The sequence below is a fragment of the Cebus imitator genome, unplaced genomic scaffold (genome assembly GCF_001604975.1).
Source record: "Cebus imitator isolate Cc_AM_T3 unplaced genomic scaffold, Cebus_imitator-1.0 Scaffold145, whole genome shotgun sequence".
Classification (NCBI taxonomy): Eukaryota; Metazoa; Chordata; class Mammalia; order Primates; family Cebidae; genus Cebus; species Cebus imitator.
In genome coordinates this window covers 2,734,535-2,751,104 of record NW_016107460.1, presented here as the reverse complement: position 1 = coordinate 2,751,104, position 16,570 = coordinate 2,734,535, and the positions used below count along the sequence as shown (strand labels likewise).

The 16,570-nt window shown below is 38.0% G+C and overlaps 1 protein-coding gene and 1 non-coding gene across 2 annotated transcripts in view; one reads left to right on the top strand and one right to left on the bottom strand.

Moving 5' to 3' along the window:
* The window catches only part of FREM2 (FRAS1 related extracellular matrix 2), a 186,945-nt gene that overhangs the window by 143,088 nt on the left and 27,287 nt on the right, over positions 1 to 16,570 (top strand). Inside the window, exons 7-14 of the mRNA XM_017542495.2 lie at positions 5,405 to 5,554; positions 7,270 to 7,479; positions 8,886 to 9,083; positions 9,794 to 9,958; positions 10,537 to 10,719; positions 12,278 to 12,408; positions 13,970 to 14,128; positions 15,347 to 15,650. Of these exons, the coding sequence (XP_017397984.1) occupies positions 5,405 to 5,554; positions 7,270 to 7,479; positions 8,886 to 9,083; positions 9,794 to 9,958; positions 10,537 to 10,719; positions 12,278 to 12,408; positions 13,970 to 14,128; positions 15,347 to 15,650 (1,500 nt within the window). The remainder of the gene's footprint in view (positions 1 to 5,404; positions 5,555 to 7,269; positions 7,480 to 8,885; positions 9,084 to 9,793; positions 9,959 to 10,536; positions 10,720 to 12,277; positions 12,409 to 13,969; positions 14,129 to 15,346; positions 15,651 to 16,570) is intronic.
* Positions 11,246 to 11,379, bottom strand: LOC119473291. The gene has a single exon (XR_005202496.1). It is a non-coding gene; the product is annotated as a U11 spliceosomal RNA (small nuclear RNA).

The window sequence follows — 16,570 nt, the reverse complement described above, 5'->3', positions numbered from 1 at the left end:
AAAAAAAAAAAAAAAAAAAAACCCCTAAAACTTATTAATAAACAAACACTGGTACCTAGAAACACCTGTTGGAGATTCTGATTTGGTAAGTTGGAGAGGAGGCCCTAGCATCTGTATTTTTAAATCCTCTTGGATAATTCTAGTATACTTCCTATCTGGGAACCAGTGAAAACAAAGTATTTCAAAAGAAAAGAAGCCACTTCTCTTTGAGTTCATTTTGATTCACTTTTCCTTCCCAATGGATTTCTTGCAGATTCAAAGGGCAGCCTTACAAAGTCATTTTACTGCAGAGAAAATCACTGGCTCCTCTTTCTGCGGCTTCTTAACTGCCACTGCCTGATACTAAGAGTGTCCTCTTTTCACTCACCCACCACAAAGACAGACATATTTATTCATTTGCTGCAGCAAATAAATAATTCTACTTTGATGTAAATTCATTCTAAAAATACTGATTGCTCACCTATTGCATTGATTAAACTAATGTTAGGGAAGTACCAGTGAATAGAGGAGGCTTGATTCCTCCCTTTACAGAGTTCAGAGACAGTAGGGGACATACTCACAGTGACAGTAGAAGATGAGCAAGGGCTTTGTTAGGGGAAAGCAGGGTGCTCCCCACAGAAGTGACTTTTCTGCAGAAGCTTGGAAGATGAGCAGAGCAGGAGGTATCTGGATGAGGAGGAACATTCAAAGCAGCAGCAGCCATAGACCAAAGGTTGGGAGGGGCACATTTGAGACACTGGATTGTTTAGTAGAAAAGGGTTGAAATACGAGGTTGAAAAGGCAAACCAAGCCCAAATGTTTCAGTGTCTTGTAAACCATGTTAAGTAGCTTGTGAATAATCCCAAGAGCAGTAAGGAAAGTTGAGAGGCTTTCAGCAAAGGGAGTACCATGATGAGATTTGCTTTGAGGGATGATCACTTTCCTTAAGAGCCTAGTTGAGTGGTTGCTGGGAAAATTCAAATGGAAGGTGTTACTGCCTGCAGCTAGATTAGTTGCAATAAGACAGAGAGAAACCAGGGGAAGGGGAGTGGAGGTGACCCTGTGGACTCCATTATGGAGAAGGTCACCTTGAGGTGCCCATGGGACATGGCTTGACTAGGCAGTAAGTTTTCAGGGTCCAAATCTCAGAAGAAAGATTTCATTTGGAAACAATTCCTTTGTATTATTTTCAGCACTGGACGAAAAAGCATTTAAAGCTTTTACTTCATTCAGTTCTAAGCAAACACATTGGTTAGATCTACAAAGCTTACTTGAATGATGGTCTATGTGCACGTGAGTAAATAAGATTTGGCTCCAGATAGCAATTACTACTGACACCTCTTCCTTTCATCTCATGAGACACACTGTAATTGTAAACATCCATCTAGACACTGAAAAAAAAAGTTCACTTTTTCCCTCTGGGAAAGAAACTTAAATTGTTTTCTCTTTGTCTTTGTTGCAGGTATGTGTGCTATATTGCTCACCACCTGGCCACCTTTTCTACATTTGTAGGAAATAAATGTGATCGTTTCTGTGCTGTGGGTAGTGAAATTATCCCCAACTTTGAGAAGCGCATTTATGTTTAATGAGCTAAAAGAGACTTTTCTGTAGTCAATGCCTTGATCTGTGTTCTTCATTTAAAAGTATAAAGACTTCAAGGGATGGAGCGTGGAGTTTGGCTTCCCTTATGAATTTCACACTCACCAGTCCAATTCAAAACCTCCTTTGCACTGCTCACAGACAATTTGGATAAACTTATCTTTCCTCTGCATTCTGGAGTGTCATCTGAGGGTGGTGGAGTGATGAGCAATGACTGTTTTATGGTCTTAGGTGGGTGTAGGCTGTGAGATGTATGGCTTTATTTGATCATCCTCTCATTACAGGTAATAATACCGTCCACTGACTGTTTTATCCTTTAAGTCTGTGAATTTAAACATGGTACAAGGCACAGTGTGTATTTAAGAAATGAATTAAAAAATTGAACAGACTTCTAATTTATTTTAAGTTGCAATAGGGGTAGGGGTAGTTCCATAACTGATCTATAAAGGTCTTCAGTTTACTTATTTTCTTAAAAGAAACCAAGTTCCTAAGCCAAAAAAAAAAAAAAAAAATATCAAAGAAAGGGCTGGTTAAACTGTAGGGAAAAAAAAAAAAAAAAAAAAAAAAAAGTTAGCCAAGGATGGTGGTGTGCGCCTGTAATCCCAGTTACTCGGGTGGCTGAAGTATTTAGGCTCCATTCAGGGATAGCACTACCATGCATCAAAGTGTCAAGAGACCCACCAGAGATGAAATCTGCAATTCTGCCCTTCTAAAAAAAAAAAAAAAAAAAAAGTTTATCAAAGAAACAGGTGAGTTAAAAGTCTTATTCATAAATAATAATTTTTTGGGACAAGCAGTTATTCTGGATTTTTGAGTAGATAACTTTCAAAGGCATGACAGTCTCATCCATTTATTATTTTATTCCTTCTTCTAGCTTAGTACTCATTAAAATGTCCCAGGAACATATTTTTCTTAAGTGACATCTATAACTCAACCCACGCCTTGATGTGATCTTTAACTCATTCATATTACATAACGTTTTGTCCCAGTGGTCATGATTATAAACAACATTCAAATTTTAGATATTTTGAAAAGATATGAGAAATTGAAATAAACATAATTGTTACTTCTTTTTAGTTCTCACTCATCTAACCCTGAAAAAAATATGCTGATGTTTAGCTATTTTTTATTCAGGCACAAGAAAGTAGGTAGTTAGCAGAGTTTCTTTTCTTTTTTTTTATGTAGAAACTATTGAATGTGTTTTAATCTCATAATGATCACTTCAAACTTTAACTTCAGTAATTTCAATTGATTGTTTGACCAGTTTTTCAATCATCATGAGTGGAGCACAAAGAGGGAGAAAAATCATATAAATAAATCTACTCATAATCAAAAGCTTTAAGGAAGTAGTTAATTAACTTTTCTCCTTTTATTAGCACTGTATTAAAGTTGAAGGATTTAGGGTTAAAATCCCATTTCCATTACCCCTCCTTCTTCCTACAGGAGATAACACTATATTGTGCAATAGGCAACATAATAATGTTGTTTGCATCATTCATATCGTTTTTATTTTTCTAACATTGTCACATGCCATGCCACCCCAACCGCTTTCTCTCCGTATTGCTGACATACATACTCACACAAATACACACACATGCATATAAAACACATGTGTCTGTACATATATGGTAAACTCATTCATCTTCATTTTGAATGACAACTTAAAGTTTTCAGAGTACTACATATATAAGACTTCCATATATTTTTTTAATAAAAACTACACATTAAGCTGTAAAGTAAAAACACCTGTGTTAGAGTTGATAGAATGAGTCTGAAGCATGCAGCATACCATTTGGTCCCCAATGTGTAGCTTATTTGGTGTTTCACGGTTGTCTATTCACTCACGTGATTTTATTGTGTTCCTTTTTTGTTATGTGTTTGCGAGGAGTTGGGAGATGGGAAGATGGGGAGGTATCATTGTTAAATAATAGGTCCTCCCTTAACTGCATTTCACAGCTCTCTCCCATGACTCAGAAAACTAATTTGGGCAATGATGTAGTTTGCCAGGAATGTGAAGAGACTTACAGAGATCACTTGTTGGATGCAGGTGATCAAGCCTTCATGATAATTATGGAAGCCTTTTAAAAGGCTTACAGATGTGCCTGGTTTGGCCATCTGGTCAGAAGATGCCTTTTCAGAGCTTCTCTGTCTTCACCTTTGCCCCCTACCTCGGTGTGAGAAATGTCAGGAATGTATTGGCTTGCAGTTGAGGTCTGCTTTGACTGAGGTTAACAGATAACACCTTCATCTGTACACGTACACTCATGTGCCCTAGCACCGTCCAAGTTAAAAGGATAAGAAGGAGGCAAACTATGCTGTAGGGACATTTATCACCCCCTGAACCAAAGTATGTGAACAGAATTTCTAAGGTTGGTTTTGTACTATTGAAGAATTTGAGAGAGCTGTACGATTTTTATCATGCCCACCATATGAAGAAACAAAGAAAACAAACTTTTCTAGTTTAAATAAAGGTAATTTATTGGAAAATAAAGAAATCATACTCAACTTGAACAATGCACAAAATGAATTTTCTTTGGCTTTCTAAGTGGCTTTGTGAGCCAGTGCTGTAGACTTTTGCTTGATTTGGTATGTGTGGGAATTCATTTAGTTGCTCTGAAACATGATATCATCTTTTCAGTGACCTTCCTTCTTAAGGAACAGTAATGTGAGTTGCATGTTCTCTTAGATTCAGTCCTTTTGAATCTTGTAAAACTGGAGACAGATGACTAGAATGTGTCAAGTCAAAGGGTTGTTCACCTTAAGTGTATACATTCACCTGTGTCTGTTCATACATGGTAACTATTATCATTAATCTTCATTCTGAGTGATGTAATTTATCTTTCTTAATACTTGCTTATAAAGATAAGCTCACAATTAGTGAAGTATATACTACTTTTGCAACTTCCTGTGGGTCTCTGTATATCTGGAAATGAATTATGTTTTTTACAGTAAGCTCACAAATTAAATCTCTGTTTTTTCATTGGTCAGCTGACTGCTAAACCTCAGACTTCTGGCACCTCTACCACAAGCTAGACCATTGGTCACAGGTTGAGTGAGGCAGAAACAATAATTAGATCAATTCAAATTTATCACCAGTATTGGAAAAAAATACAAAGTCCCCAAAGCATGTGCCCTAGTATAGTGATCGAATTTGCCTCATTTTCATGTGTCTTTAGAATTAATATTAACCTCTTAGTATGAGATTATTTATTTAGTTAAATCTCACTTGTTTTCTAGAGCATCTCCAATGCTCTACAGGTAACTGGTAGTCAGGCCCTGCAGTCTTCAGGACTAGCAATCTTCAGTCTAGTTACAGACAGTAGGTTCTAACCCTCGTGATCATAGCAGGCCCATATACACTGAATTAAGCTCAAATCTAATGGACCAGAAAATGGCATAATGCAAAAAGTTATAGCTCTGTTCCAGAGTGGAAACTTGGTAGAAGATAATTAAGGGAGTGGCTGGGCCAAACTAAAAAAAAATAATAATCAGGTATGTGTTTTGTTTCACTTAGTTCTATTTTTCCAACCAAGTTTCCAGAGGCACTTTTAGAAGCCCCTTATCATCCTACATATGAAGGACAAACTCATGCCTCAGGAGGAAGATATTTTATTAGGCACTTTACTGTGCTTATGTTTGATTGTTAAGCAGTAATATTTTGACCTGAAAAGTACCTATGGAAGAGACGTTACCTTACTAAAAGGAAAAAGTGTGATGATACAAGGAGTCCCTAACAGGAAGCACACTCTTCTTTGGAATCATGCCAATAGAGTTGGATGTGAAAAATTAAAAATAACAGAAATGATTTGTGTTCCGTTCTTGACAGAACCCATCTTCTACTTCAGTGATGTGGAATACTCTGTGGATGAGAATGCTGGTTCCGTGGAAGTGCGGGTGTGGAGAATGGGCACGGACCTGTCCAAGTCTTCTAGTGTCACAGTGAGATCTCGGAAAACAGATCCTCCCTCTGCAGAGGGTGAGCAGTTTCCCACTCGGTTCTTTCAGTTGTTCTGCAATTTTCAGTGACCATGGCACAAATTTATTTAAAGCTGAAATACTTCACTTCTATTAAAGCAGTTTGGCTGAGTGTATTGTTTTTGCTGAAGTTATTACTCTAGGAGGTAAACCTAGGCTTTGTTTACTGCTTTGGGAAAGTACGTTTAAGCGCCATGAATCTGAAGCTAGGTTACAAACACAAGACTCACAGGATCTATATACTAAGGCCTATGTTTCCATGAAGTGGTTCTCTACTCTCAGAAAATCTAATATTGTTGAATGTTGTGGCATTATATGCAGGAAAATCATCTTGCTGCACATAATCTATCCCCACAGAAACCTATGACATTTAAGTATTATGCAGGCATGTGTCTTCAGTTGGCTGTCTCCTTATTTTAACCATGTGTCCCTATAAATACTTCAGATCCAAAAGGTTTTTTCCATACTTCATTATAAAAAATGTACTAACTAGCACATCTTTTATTCCAGGATCTACATCTCCAAAAAGTTGATTATAAAGTTTACAGCAAGCATAGAATTCAAAATTTCCTTTTTTTTTTTTCTAAATGACCAACAATACAAACTTTCTCAAGTACACACACATGAGAACATACAGGCATGTCATACACACATCACACAAAGCAAGCACAGCTTATACCATTTTAAAAGTCACCCTTAGGTTTTAACTTTTTTAATGTAGTGGAAGCAGTATAGTACTTTGCATGTAGCAGGTGCCCAGTAAACATTTGTTTAACTAAATTAGTCATTTTTAAGAGAAAGATTCAAATCAGAGATGAGGGGAGGGAGAGAGAGAAATAAGAGCAAAGGGGAAGAAGCAGAGGAAAAGAAAAAGTGTAAAAAGGACCACAAGGAGACACTGACATTCTACAAAGTGAATTAAAGACAGACATACTCAAGCAAAGTTGCACATTCAGAGGCAAAGTGGATACAGAACGAGAGTCAGAAGAGCAGAAGCTATAAAAACAAAGAAAGAAGCAGCAGCATTCAGCTATTTCCCACCACTGTCAGTCTTTGTGGATGTAGTAGCTACAGATTAAAAGACAGTTTTGTTTTAAACTACTTTAGATATGAATGGAGGTATCAACACTAGATATAGCTCCCTTTATCTGAAAAATATTAAAGATCAAATATACCTCTGAGAGTAGAAGCCTCTCTCTGCCTGGGACAAGGGTGGGTGGAGTGTGGGCAGAGCTGGTACCGTAAATGTGTTGCTTTAACTAACAGGCAACCATATACCTAAGTAGGATGTTCTGTGGTAGGTCCAGCAAAGATATATAAATACTTAATTAATGTTAACAAAATTTTAAATGTCTATATTTCATATGTAATTTATGAGGATCATAAATTGATATGCTGATTTTTCTAAGCCTGATTTTTATTACCCTTATTAGAGAATTTTCAAACTAAAGTTAGAAGAACTATAACACAGAGGAACTACAGCCAATCCAAAGTCTAACCATGAAACATAGATAAAGTTCAGCAGCTGATCTTTGCTCTACCACCAACGTAGCTATGTAGATACTAATCTTTTGCATTTTATTAAATGTATTTTTTGTAGGGTTATGCTGATCTCTATTTTTAAAAAAATTACAAATATAATTACATGATGTATGTCTTATAATTTTTTGCAATTTAATTAGTCCCCAACTGACTATTTTTTTTTTACTGTCATAGCTGGAACAGACTATGTGGGCATCAGCCGTAATTTAGATTTTGCACCTGGAGTCAACATGCAGCCTGTTCGTGTTGTCATTCTGGATGATCTAGGACAACCAGTGCTGGAGGGAATTGAGAAATTTGAACTGGTGCTGCGTATGCCTATGAATGCAGCCCTCGGGGAGCCCAGCAAAGCCACAGTGTCCATAAATGATTCTGTCTCCGATTGTGAGTGTTTATTAATTTTCCAATGATAAGTGAAATGATAAGCTAAGGTTTATATATATATATATGATGAGCAAGATGCTAAACTCTCTCTCTATATATATATATATATATATATTTGTTTGCTAGGGCTTCCATAACAAAGTCTACTGTTGGGTGGCTTAAAAAACAGAAATTTATTATTTCGTAGTTGTTGGCTAGAAGCCCAAAATTAAGGTGTTGGCAGGCTTCCTTCTGAAGGGCATCAGGGAAGGATATTCCAGGCCCCTCTTCTTTGCTTGAGGATGGCCATCTTGTCCCTATGTCTCTTCACATCATGTGCCCTGTATGTGTCTCTGTCTAATTTTTACCCTTTTTATGAGGACATCAGTCATATTGGATTAGAGCCCACCCTAATGACCTCATTTTAACTTAATTACTTCTGCCAAGACCCAACCTACCAATAAGATCACATCCTCAGGTATTGGGGGTTGGGATTTCACCATATGAATTTTAGGGGGACACAGTCCCACTCATTCAAATACCCTAGCTGACCACACTTTCTCTTCCTGATGATTTTGACAGAATTAGACAGTATCAGAATAAAACTTTTATTCTTCCTCTCAAACTTTTAAGAAAAAAAAAGTGATGTCATCAGTATCTTGATTGTACCTCAAGAATTCTCCTCACCACAGATGGGTGGAACCATGTGGAACTGCACAGACCCTTGAGTGTCAATGATCCTTCTCCACTTCCCAGCACAAGACACTTTCTTTCATCTCCTTCCCCTTGACGCTCGTAACATTTCTCTAATAATGTGCCAAAATGCTGTTCTGGGACAACCCTTTGCTGGACACATGGCAGAGCTCTCTGATGCGTCATCGCAAGGGAATTCTGAACACTCTTCAATCATGATGATTCCGACAGTGCTTGGGAGAGTCTCACCTATTGTCAATGATCCCTATACATCATTGACCTAGCATAGGTGTCACCTAAAAAGTCTCTCTCTCTCTCTCTCTCTGTCACACACACACACACACATACACACACACAGTCAACTTTCCCAACATGATCTGAGTAAACTATGCTTATAATTATGTGCACAATATTTAGTGTTCTTCATGTCAAGAAATTCTGAAAGTCTCATGACTAGGAAACATATAGATTCAAATATCTTAAGGTTTGTGGTTTTATCCACTTGTTAGCATTTCATTCTATAGCCTTACTTTACCAAACAGGCAGAGCGAAATGTCAAAGATAACTCTTAAGTAATTGGCTCAAGGCAAAACATCGGCAAGTGACTGAATGGAGACAGAATCCAGTTCTTCTCACTTACGTTTCATTATCCTTTCCACTAAACCACATCTTCTGAAACGCCATTTTCCACAAGGAAATTTCTGTTCACTTTGATCTTTTGTTTGTTTTTGCAGTACCTAAGATGCAATTCAAAGAACGAATATATACTGGCAGTGAAAGTGATGGGCAGATAGTTACAATGATCCATAGGAGTGGGGATGTCCAGTACAGATCTTCAGTGAGATGCTACACCCGGCAGGGGTCTGCACAGGTGATGATGGACTTTGAAGAACGCCCAAACACTGATATCTCCATCATTACATTCCTCCCTGGTAAGCTTCACTTGAAATGTTTTTGAGAAATTTGAAGAAGCCAAATTTTTACTCAGAAATATGTATCAGGAAAATACAACTTCCTTGATATGAACAGGCTTATGGCATGGTTTTATGTGCACTAAATGAGGAAAGTGAGATCGATTTTTATCAAGTTGAATGAATGCCCTTTATGGTATCTGCATTAACTGATTGATTTCCAGTGATGTGATATATGGTTTATTTAAAACTTATTCAGCGGACAAGAGCATATCATATGTACAGATTTTACAATGCTGGGTATTAAACTTGGCTCAATGATTTGTTTAGTAAGTCAAAAGTTGCTAATACTAGAAACTAGTGTTGAGGTCAAATTAACAATGACCAGCACATGCAAGGCTGCTAATCTTGCTTTCTTAATGTAATGCTAGAAATTCATAAGCAAAATTGGCATTTGAGCTTTTCCTCTTGTTTTCTAAGATGTGTGGCAATGAGCTTAAAGACAGAAATTAAAGAAATTCCACATACAAATAAGGACCTGTCATTGCATGTACTTAAATATTTATTCACTTATTCAACAAATATCTATTGAAGGCTTATTACATGACAAACCCTACGTATTGAACTGATACAGCAGTTCAAAATCAACATGCTTGCCCTTGGTGCTCACATTCCTACTTGTAGATATATTCCTATGGGACGTGATTAACCTGCTAGCATTATTGTTCCAGGTGAGACAGAAAAGCCTTGCATCCTTGAGCTGATGGATGACGTGCTCTATGAGGAGGTCGAGGAACTCCGCCTGGTCCTCGGCACGCCACAAAGCAACTCTCCCTTTGGGGCTGCAGTTGGTGAACAAAACGAAACTCTCATAAGGATCCAAGATGATGCTGATAGTAAGAAGTCACTTATTGTGTGTGTTCAACAGTAAATTGGGAACTAAAATCCATCCAAGTCAAGGTTTTAAGTGGCTCAGAAAAATCTCCCCGCCTCCCCTGCTTTCTGACTAGTGTTCTTAAGCAATTGAGAAATAGAAAAAAGACATACAAATGGGGAACAAAATAAACCATTAAAACTGATAAAGTTGACCTTGGAGAATATGGCTTATATCCAAACACTGAATCCCAAACATCCATACCTGCTCTCTACTCTGTACACACCCTTGAGTATAGGGTATTAACTGTTTCCTCCCTCCCCACCCACCTTCAGTGACTTGCTCACGTGTAATTTATGGCACATATAGACAGCTGGGAGCACATGCTCACTGGGGGCTGGTTAAATCCCAGGAAGGAGCTGGAAAACACATGCCTGCTTTTCCTTCCACACACACCACTAATTTTGAGTGAGGGGACAGAGAGAAGCCAGGGATGGAATAGTCACTAAGCCCCTCCCACATGGAAATAAACATTAGAAATGAGGGGAAAGCATTCCCCTTACTAACAGTTTCATTTGTCTGTGTTTCCCACAATTTTAGAGGCTGTTATTAAATTTGGAGAAACCAAATTTAGTGTCACTGAACCCAAAGAACCTGGAGAGTCAGTGGTTATAAGAATTCCAGTGATTCGCCAAGGAGACACTTCAAAGGTTTCCATCGTGAGAGTCCACACCAAGGATGGTTCTGCCACCTCTGGAGAAGACTACCACCCTGTGTCAGAAGGTACAGGGTTTCCAGTACCTGTCTCCTGATGGGTCATGCCAACTCTGTGTTCTAGTGCCAGTGCCCTTAAGGAAAAGAAGGGGAACATCCAATTGAAATAAAAATAGAACACTCTTTTGGGGGAGTGTAAGTTTAAGGGGAACAAGTGCAGTTTTGCTACATTGTTATGTTGTGTAGTGGTGAAGTCTAGTCTTTTAGTATATCCATCACCCAAATAATGTACATTGTACTCATTAAGTAATTTCTCAATACCCGGCCCCTGACACTCTCCCAGCCTCCAAAGTCTTCAGTGTTAATCATTACACACCTGATGTCCACGTGTACACATTATTTGACTATCACTTATAAGTGAGAACAAGCAGTATTTGACTTGTTCTGATTCGCATTTCTCTAATGATCAGTGATGATGAGCATTTTTTTCATGTTTGTTGGCCTCATAAATGTCTTCTTTTAAAAAATGTCTGTTCATGTCCTTTGCCCATTTTGGAATGGGTTTGTTTGTTTGTTTCTTCTTTTTTTTCTTTTAAAGGGTGCCAGGAACAATGATCACCAGCTGCCCAAATACCAAAAAATTATGCTTCTGAAATCTCTTGATGTCGATTCCGCACGAAGAGCAATCGAGTTGCTCTATGTGTGCCACTCACGACAGAAGCCCTTTTTGTTTTATTCTTGTAAATCTGTTTTAATTCTTTGCAGATTCTGGATATCAGCCCAAAAAGAAGTCTTTTAAAATATAATATGATATTATATAAAAAACTCAACAATTATATATCCATATATATACATAATGTAAATCCCATTCACACTGTATTATACCTATGATCACATTCATTTGTCTTGAGTCCTATTGGTTTAGAAACTCTGGAGAATAAGAGGTTAATTTTTCAGATTATGTCCTGATATTAGAACTACTGATTGTGACTCCTGTAATTCAGCATCTTTTCAAACTATGGGCCAACAAACCAATGTCTTATTATTAAAATTTTCCTTCAGATAAAATCAGCATTCGTAGCCACCTAAATGGAACTGGAGACCATTATTCTAAGTGGAGTAACTCAGGAATGGAAAACCAAACATTGTATATTCTCACTCATAAGTGGGAGCTAAGCCGTGAGGATGCAAAGGCATAGCAATGATACAGTGGACTTTGGGGACTCTGGGGACTCTGGGGAAAGGGTGGGAGGGAGGTGAGGGATACAAGACTACAAATCCAGTACAGTGTATGCTGCTCAGGTGATGGGCGAAACAAAATCTCAAAAATCACCACTGAAGAGTGTATTCATGCAACCAAACACCACCTGTTTCCCCAAAACACTATGGAAATAAAAAATAAAAATAAAATTAAAGTCTTGGGAAAAAAAGAAAATATTAGAGTAAAATGAGTAAAAATAGGTGGTGTTCATTAAACATTTGATTTCATTTTACACACACAGCCAAATATACTGGACCACAGTGTAAAACGTATTTCTCATTGTAAGTCACAGTTTTAAAAAGCTTGATAGAAAACTTCTTATATTCATATGCAAACAATTTAAATCTGTGATTTTTGCATTTGTAGAAATTGAGTTTAAGGAAGGAGAAACCCAGCACGTGGTTGAAATCGAAGTTATCTTTGATGAGGTGAGAGAGATGAGAGAGGCCTTCACTGTTCACCTAAAGCCTGATGAAAATATGATAGCAGAGACGCAGGTAAGTAATGTAATGTGTATGTAAATTCATGGTCAGCACTTCATCAGAGAAAATGCATAAAAGCAATCACATAGTGTACCATAAAATGAGGAGAGCTTGTACAAGCCTTACATGAAAGAGATATGCGTAATCTCTTTTTACCACCTAATATATTTTGTTCTGATTAGATCATAGTCAAGAAATTCCTTTTTCTTTGAAAAATCATGTTTGTGGACACTCAAGGACTGAAGTCACTGAGCCCGAAACCAGTGCACTACCCTTCCCATGTCAGTCAATATGATTGATTGACCTTGGGATTAACCATCAGAGAGAAAGCAGCATCTCAGAGTAAAGAGGGAACTATTAATTCAACGCCACAACTCGTAAAACATATATTTGAACCCACAAAGCAGTTTGCTAACCCTCCAGATCAAGATCTGTTTCTCCTGGCTTTATCAGAATTTGATGTCCACAGCCTCATGATCAAAATGTTGTAGTCCTAAATCTTATTATCCATACTTACTTAATTTATATTGTCTCATTAACCAGAATTTTCCTCAAAATGAACATAATTCCACAGAATGTTGACCTTTACACTGGAAATAATTTTGAAAACTACATCTGTTTTTGGAATGTATTAATTTTTTATATCTTTGCTTAAATTTACTGTATTACCTTTTTAAATTTGTTTCACTTTAGTATGAGTTCCAGCTGGGAAATTTTTTTCCTTAAATATTTTTACCATTTTGTAATCTTTACTGCTTGATGGTTTTTCTACTACAGTGCCTTGCTTTTTAGCAAGTCATTTAAAATTCAAGTATGGGCAATCTTTGTCAAATATAGTTTTATGTCTTCATCACATAAGATGAATCTTTTATTATTTTTATGGAGTAGCATATGAAATTCTCTTGGGTAAAAAGAATAAAGATTCGCTCAAATTACTTCCAGTGATGAAAGCTTCTTTTGAGAATATACATGTAAAGATAGTTCGGGAAACTATGATATGCAGTCAGATGTTGGAAGGTTATTGGGAGCCAGGGCAAGTTCACAGCAAGGTGCTCTTTTCACCCTGCCCAGAAGCAGATGTTCATAAATTCCTCTTCTGTCTGGGAATCAAATTCTCCCTGCCTGTGTTTAAGGCGGTGCCTTTTGCCCTCAGCTGCTTTAAAGAGTTTCTTATTACTGGCATCTGCTTCATCCAGGCTCACAGCATCCCAAGACCTCTGTGATCTTCCTTCCCTCAGAATGTCCTCCAGCTTTCCTCCCACTGTCAGTGAATTGACTTCTTCATAAAACTTCCCTTCACAACCCCAAAACAGATTTAGCTACTGTCATCACAACGGAGAAAAAAAATGTAGAGCCCGAACACCTCCTGGGCTGCCGGCCAACCTTTGGACTGACTGCCCCAGGTCAGCTGCCCTCCCCTGGAACCAAAAGATGTGAACAAGGTGCGAAGGTCATGTGCAGCAGGCCATTTAGGGCCTGTTGCACTCCAGGGGCTCTGAGTATGACAATTTGCATCATAAGAAGCATAAAAAGTTTAATATTTCACTAATCAGTGATAATTATCTTTTTCATCTAGGTGACTAAAGCCATTGTGTATATAGAAGAAATGAGCAGCATGGCAGATGTCACTTTTCCTTCTGTCCCTCAAATTGTGTCCCTGTTGATGTATGATGACACTTCCAAAGCTAAGGAGACTGCTGGACCCGTGTCTGGCTATCCTGTCATCTGTGTCACAGTGAGTAGGAGATTCACAAAATTGAGGAAAATTGTAAGATAATTATTTTAAATAATTACAAACTGTAATCAATATAGCATTGGCTTTGTTATGAATAAATGAAAGTAGAAAAATACTACATGGTTTAACCATTGAACTTTGCAAATATAACAAGAATCAAGTAAAGGTCCTGTTTTTCTTTCTTCACCCAACAAAGGTTCGTTAACTAATGTGTACATAGTGTGTTATCTCAGTCTGTCACCTATAGAAAAATAAATAAGATTTGAAGTGTGCATTCAAGATATTTAGAAATGAAGAAAAGAATATAGAAATTGGTAACTCTAATACAAGGCAAGATGGACCACTGTCATAGAATGATACAAATTATTAGTTAGAGCTGAAGCTCCCTGTATGAGGGGAGGTTTGGGATGGTCAGGTGGAATTTTGATAGTTTAGAATTCAAGTCTGATAAGGGAAGACCATTCTAGGAAGAAGGGATTATAATATGAGCTACAGCTAGAAAAAATAGCATAAGAAATAGCAGATTATGACTACTTTTAAAATTTGCCTTCTCTTGACTCTAAATTGCAAGCCCCTTGTGAGCTAAAATTATGACTTACTTATTTTTATATGACAACAGCACTTCTATAATCAATTATATATAAAAGGTACACAACAAATGTTTATTGAGTCAACAAGGCAGAGATAAAAATTTGGTGTCAAATTATAGGGAGTTTTAAATGTCATATTTAGAAATTGGCAGGTTAACAGGGCAGTTGTGTGTCAATGGACTGGAAGAAAAGACACTGAATTAGACAGAGAGGTGCTGCTGGGAATGGAAAGGAAGGCATCAACTTAAGCGATATCACAAAAGAAGAATCAGTCAAGCTCATGACTCACTGGATAAGGGGAGTAAGATGAGAACAGGAAGGAAGAGAGGGAAGGAGGGAGGAAAAGAGAGAGAATAAAGATAATTGGCAAACCTAATGATTTGAGAGATTATGATGTAAATAGCAATTCTACACATATTAACTTAGAAATAACATCCAATACACGTTTGAAATGCAAGATGAGAGTTTATAAACACTATCATAGCTGGGAATCAAAATTTGGAAGCTGCATGAACAACATGTAGAAATCAGGAAAGGCAGCAGTGAAAACTCAATGGCAGAACTGGAGATGAATGGGTTCCACACTGTTCTCGACTCTGTTCCTAACACAGTCGTTTGTTTTCCACAGGCTTGCAACCCCAAATATTCAGATTACGATAAAACAGGTTCTATCTGTGCAAGTGAGAACATCAATGACACTTTGACCCGGTATCGGTGGCTGATTAGTGCACCCGCGGGCCCTGATGGTGTGACCAGCCCTATGAGAGAAGTGGACTTCGACACCTTTTTTACATCATCCAAGATGGTCACGCTGGACTCCATATACTTTCAGCCTGGCTCCCGGGTGCAGTGTGCGGCTCGTGCTGTGAACACCAACGGGGAGGAAGGCCTGGAGCTCATGAGCACTATCGTAACCATAAGCAGAGAAGAAGGTCAGTCATTTCCACTTTCCCGGGTAGATCACTGGAATACTGTGGAATATTACAAATGCCTATTTTCTGGTTTTTAATACTTCCAAATGTCCCACATATTCCATATATTTAGTAAGTGGTCAAAAAAAAAAAATTTTTTTTTTGAGACAGAGTCTTGCTCCGTCGCCAGGTGCCAGGCTGGAGTGTAGCAGCGCGATCTCAGCTCACAGCAACCTCTGCCTATTTATTATAAAAACAAAATATTTATTCATTCCACCTTTGAGTACCTATTATATGCCGGATACAATGCTTTGTGCTGGCTATAAAATAAAGAGATCAGGATCCCTGCTTTGAGGGATTGTTAGTCCAGTTGAAGATGTGAACACATTTTAGCCTAGACAGGGCACAGGAATGCAAAGGTAGAAGCGATTCGTTCTACCCTGAGTGGGTCAGGAAAGGCTCAGCAAAGAAGGGAGGCTCAAGCTGAATCTGAAAACAGTGCAGAGAAACAAGCATAAGCAACAACTCGTAAAAGCAAGAAAGAATGTGGGATATTGTGGGAACAGCAAGCAGATAAATGGGGAAGCTTCTGAGAGGAAGAGGAGGAAGAACCAGGAGACAAGGCAGAATGATATGCAAGGGTCAGCTCTGAACAGAGCTCATGCTGTGCAAGAAGCTCAGCTGGTCATTGGGTGAGTAGTATTTTGCTGGGGACAGGAGGGGAAACGCAGTCCAGGTAGCGGGCTATGTGCAAATTCACATCTTGGTATTACAAGAGAGACTGTATCTGAGGTTGGAGCAAAAATATATTGGGGAGGAGAATAGGTTGTGGCTGGGGACCACATTGGAAAGACAGGAAATCCACTGTATAAATAAATCCTTCACTCTGCAGAATAATTTTAATGTTGTTGTTGTTTTGTTTTGTTTTTTTTTTTTTTTTT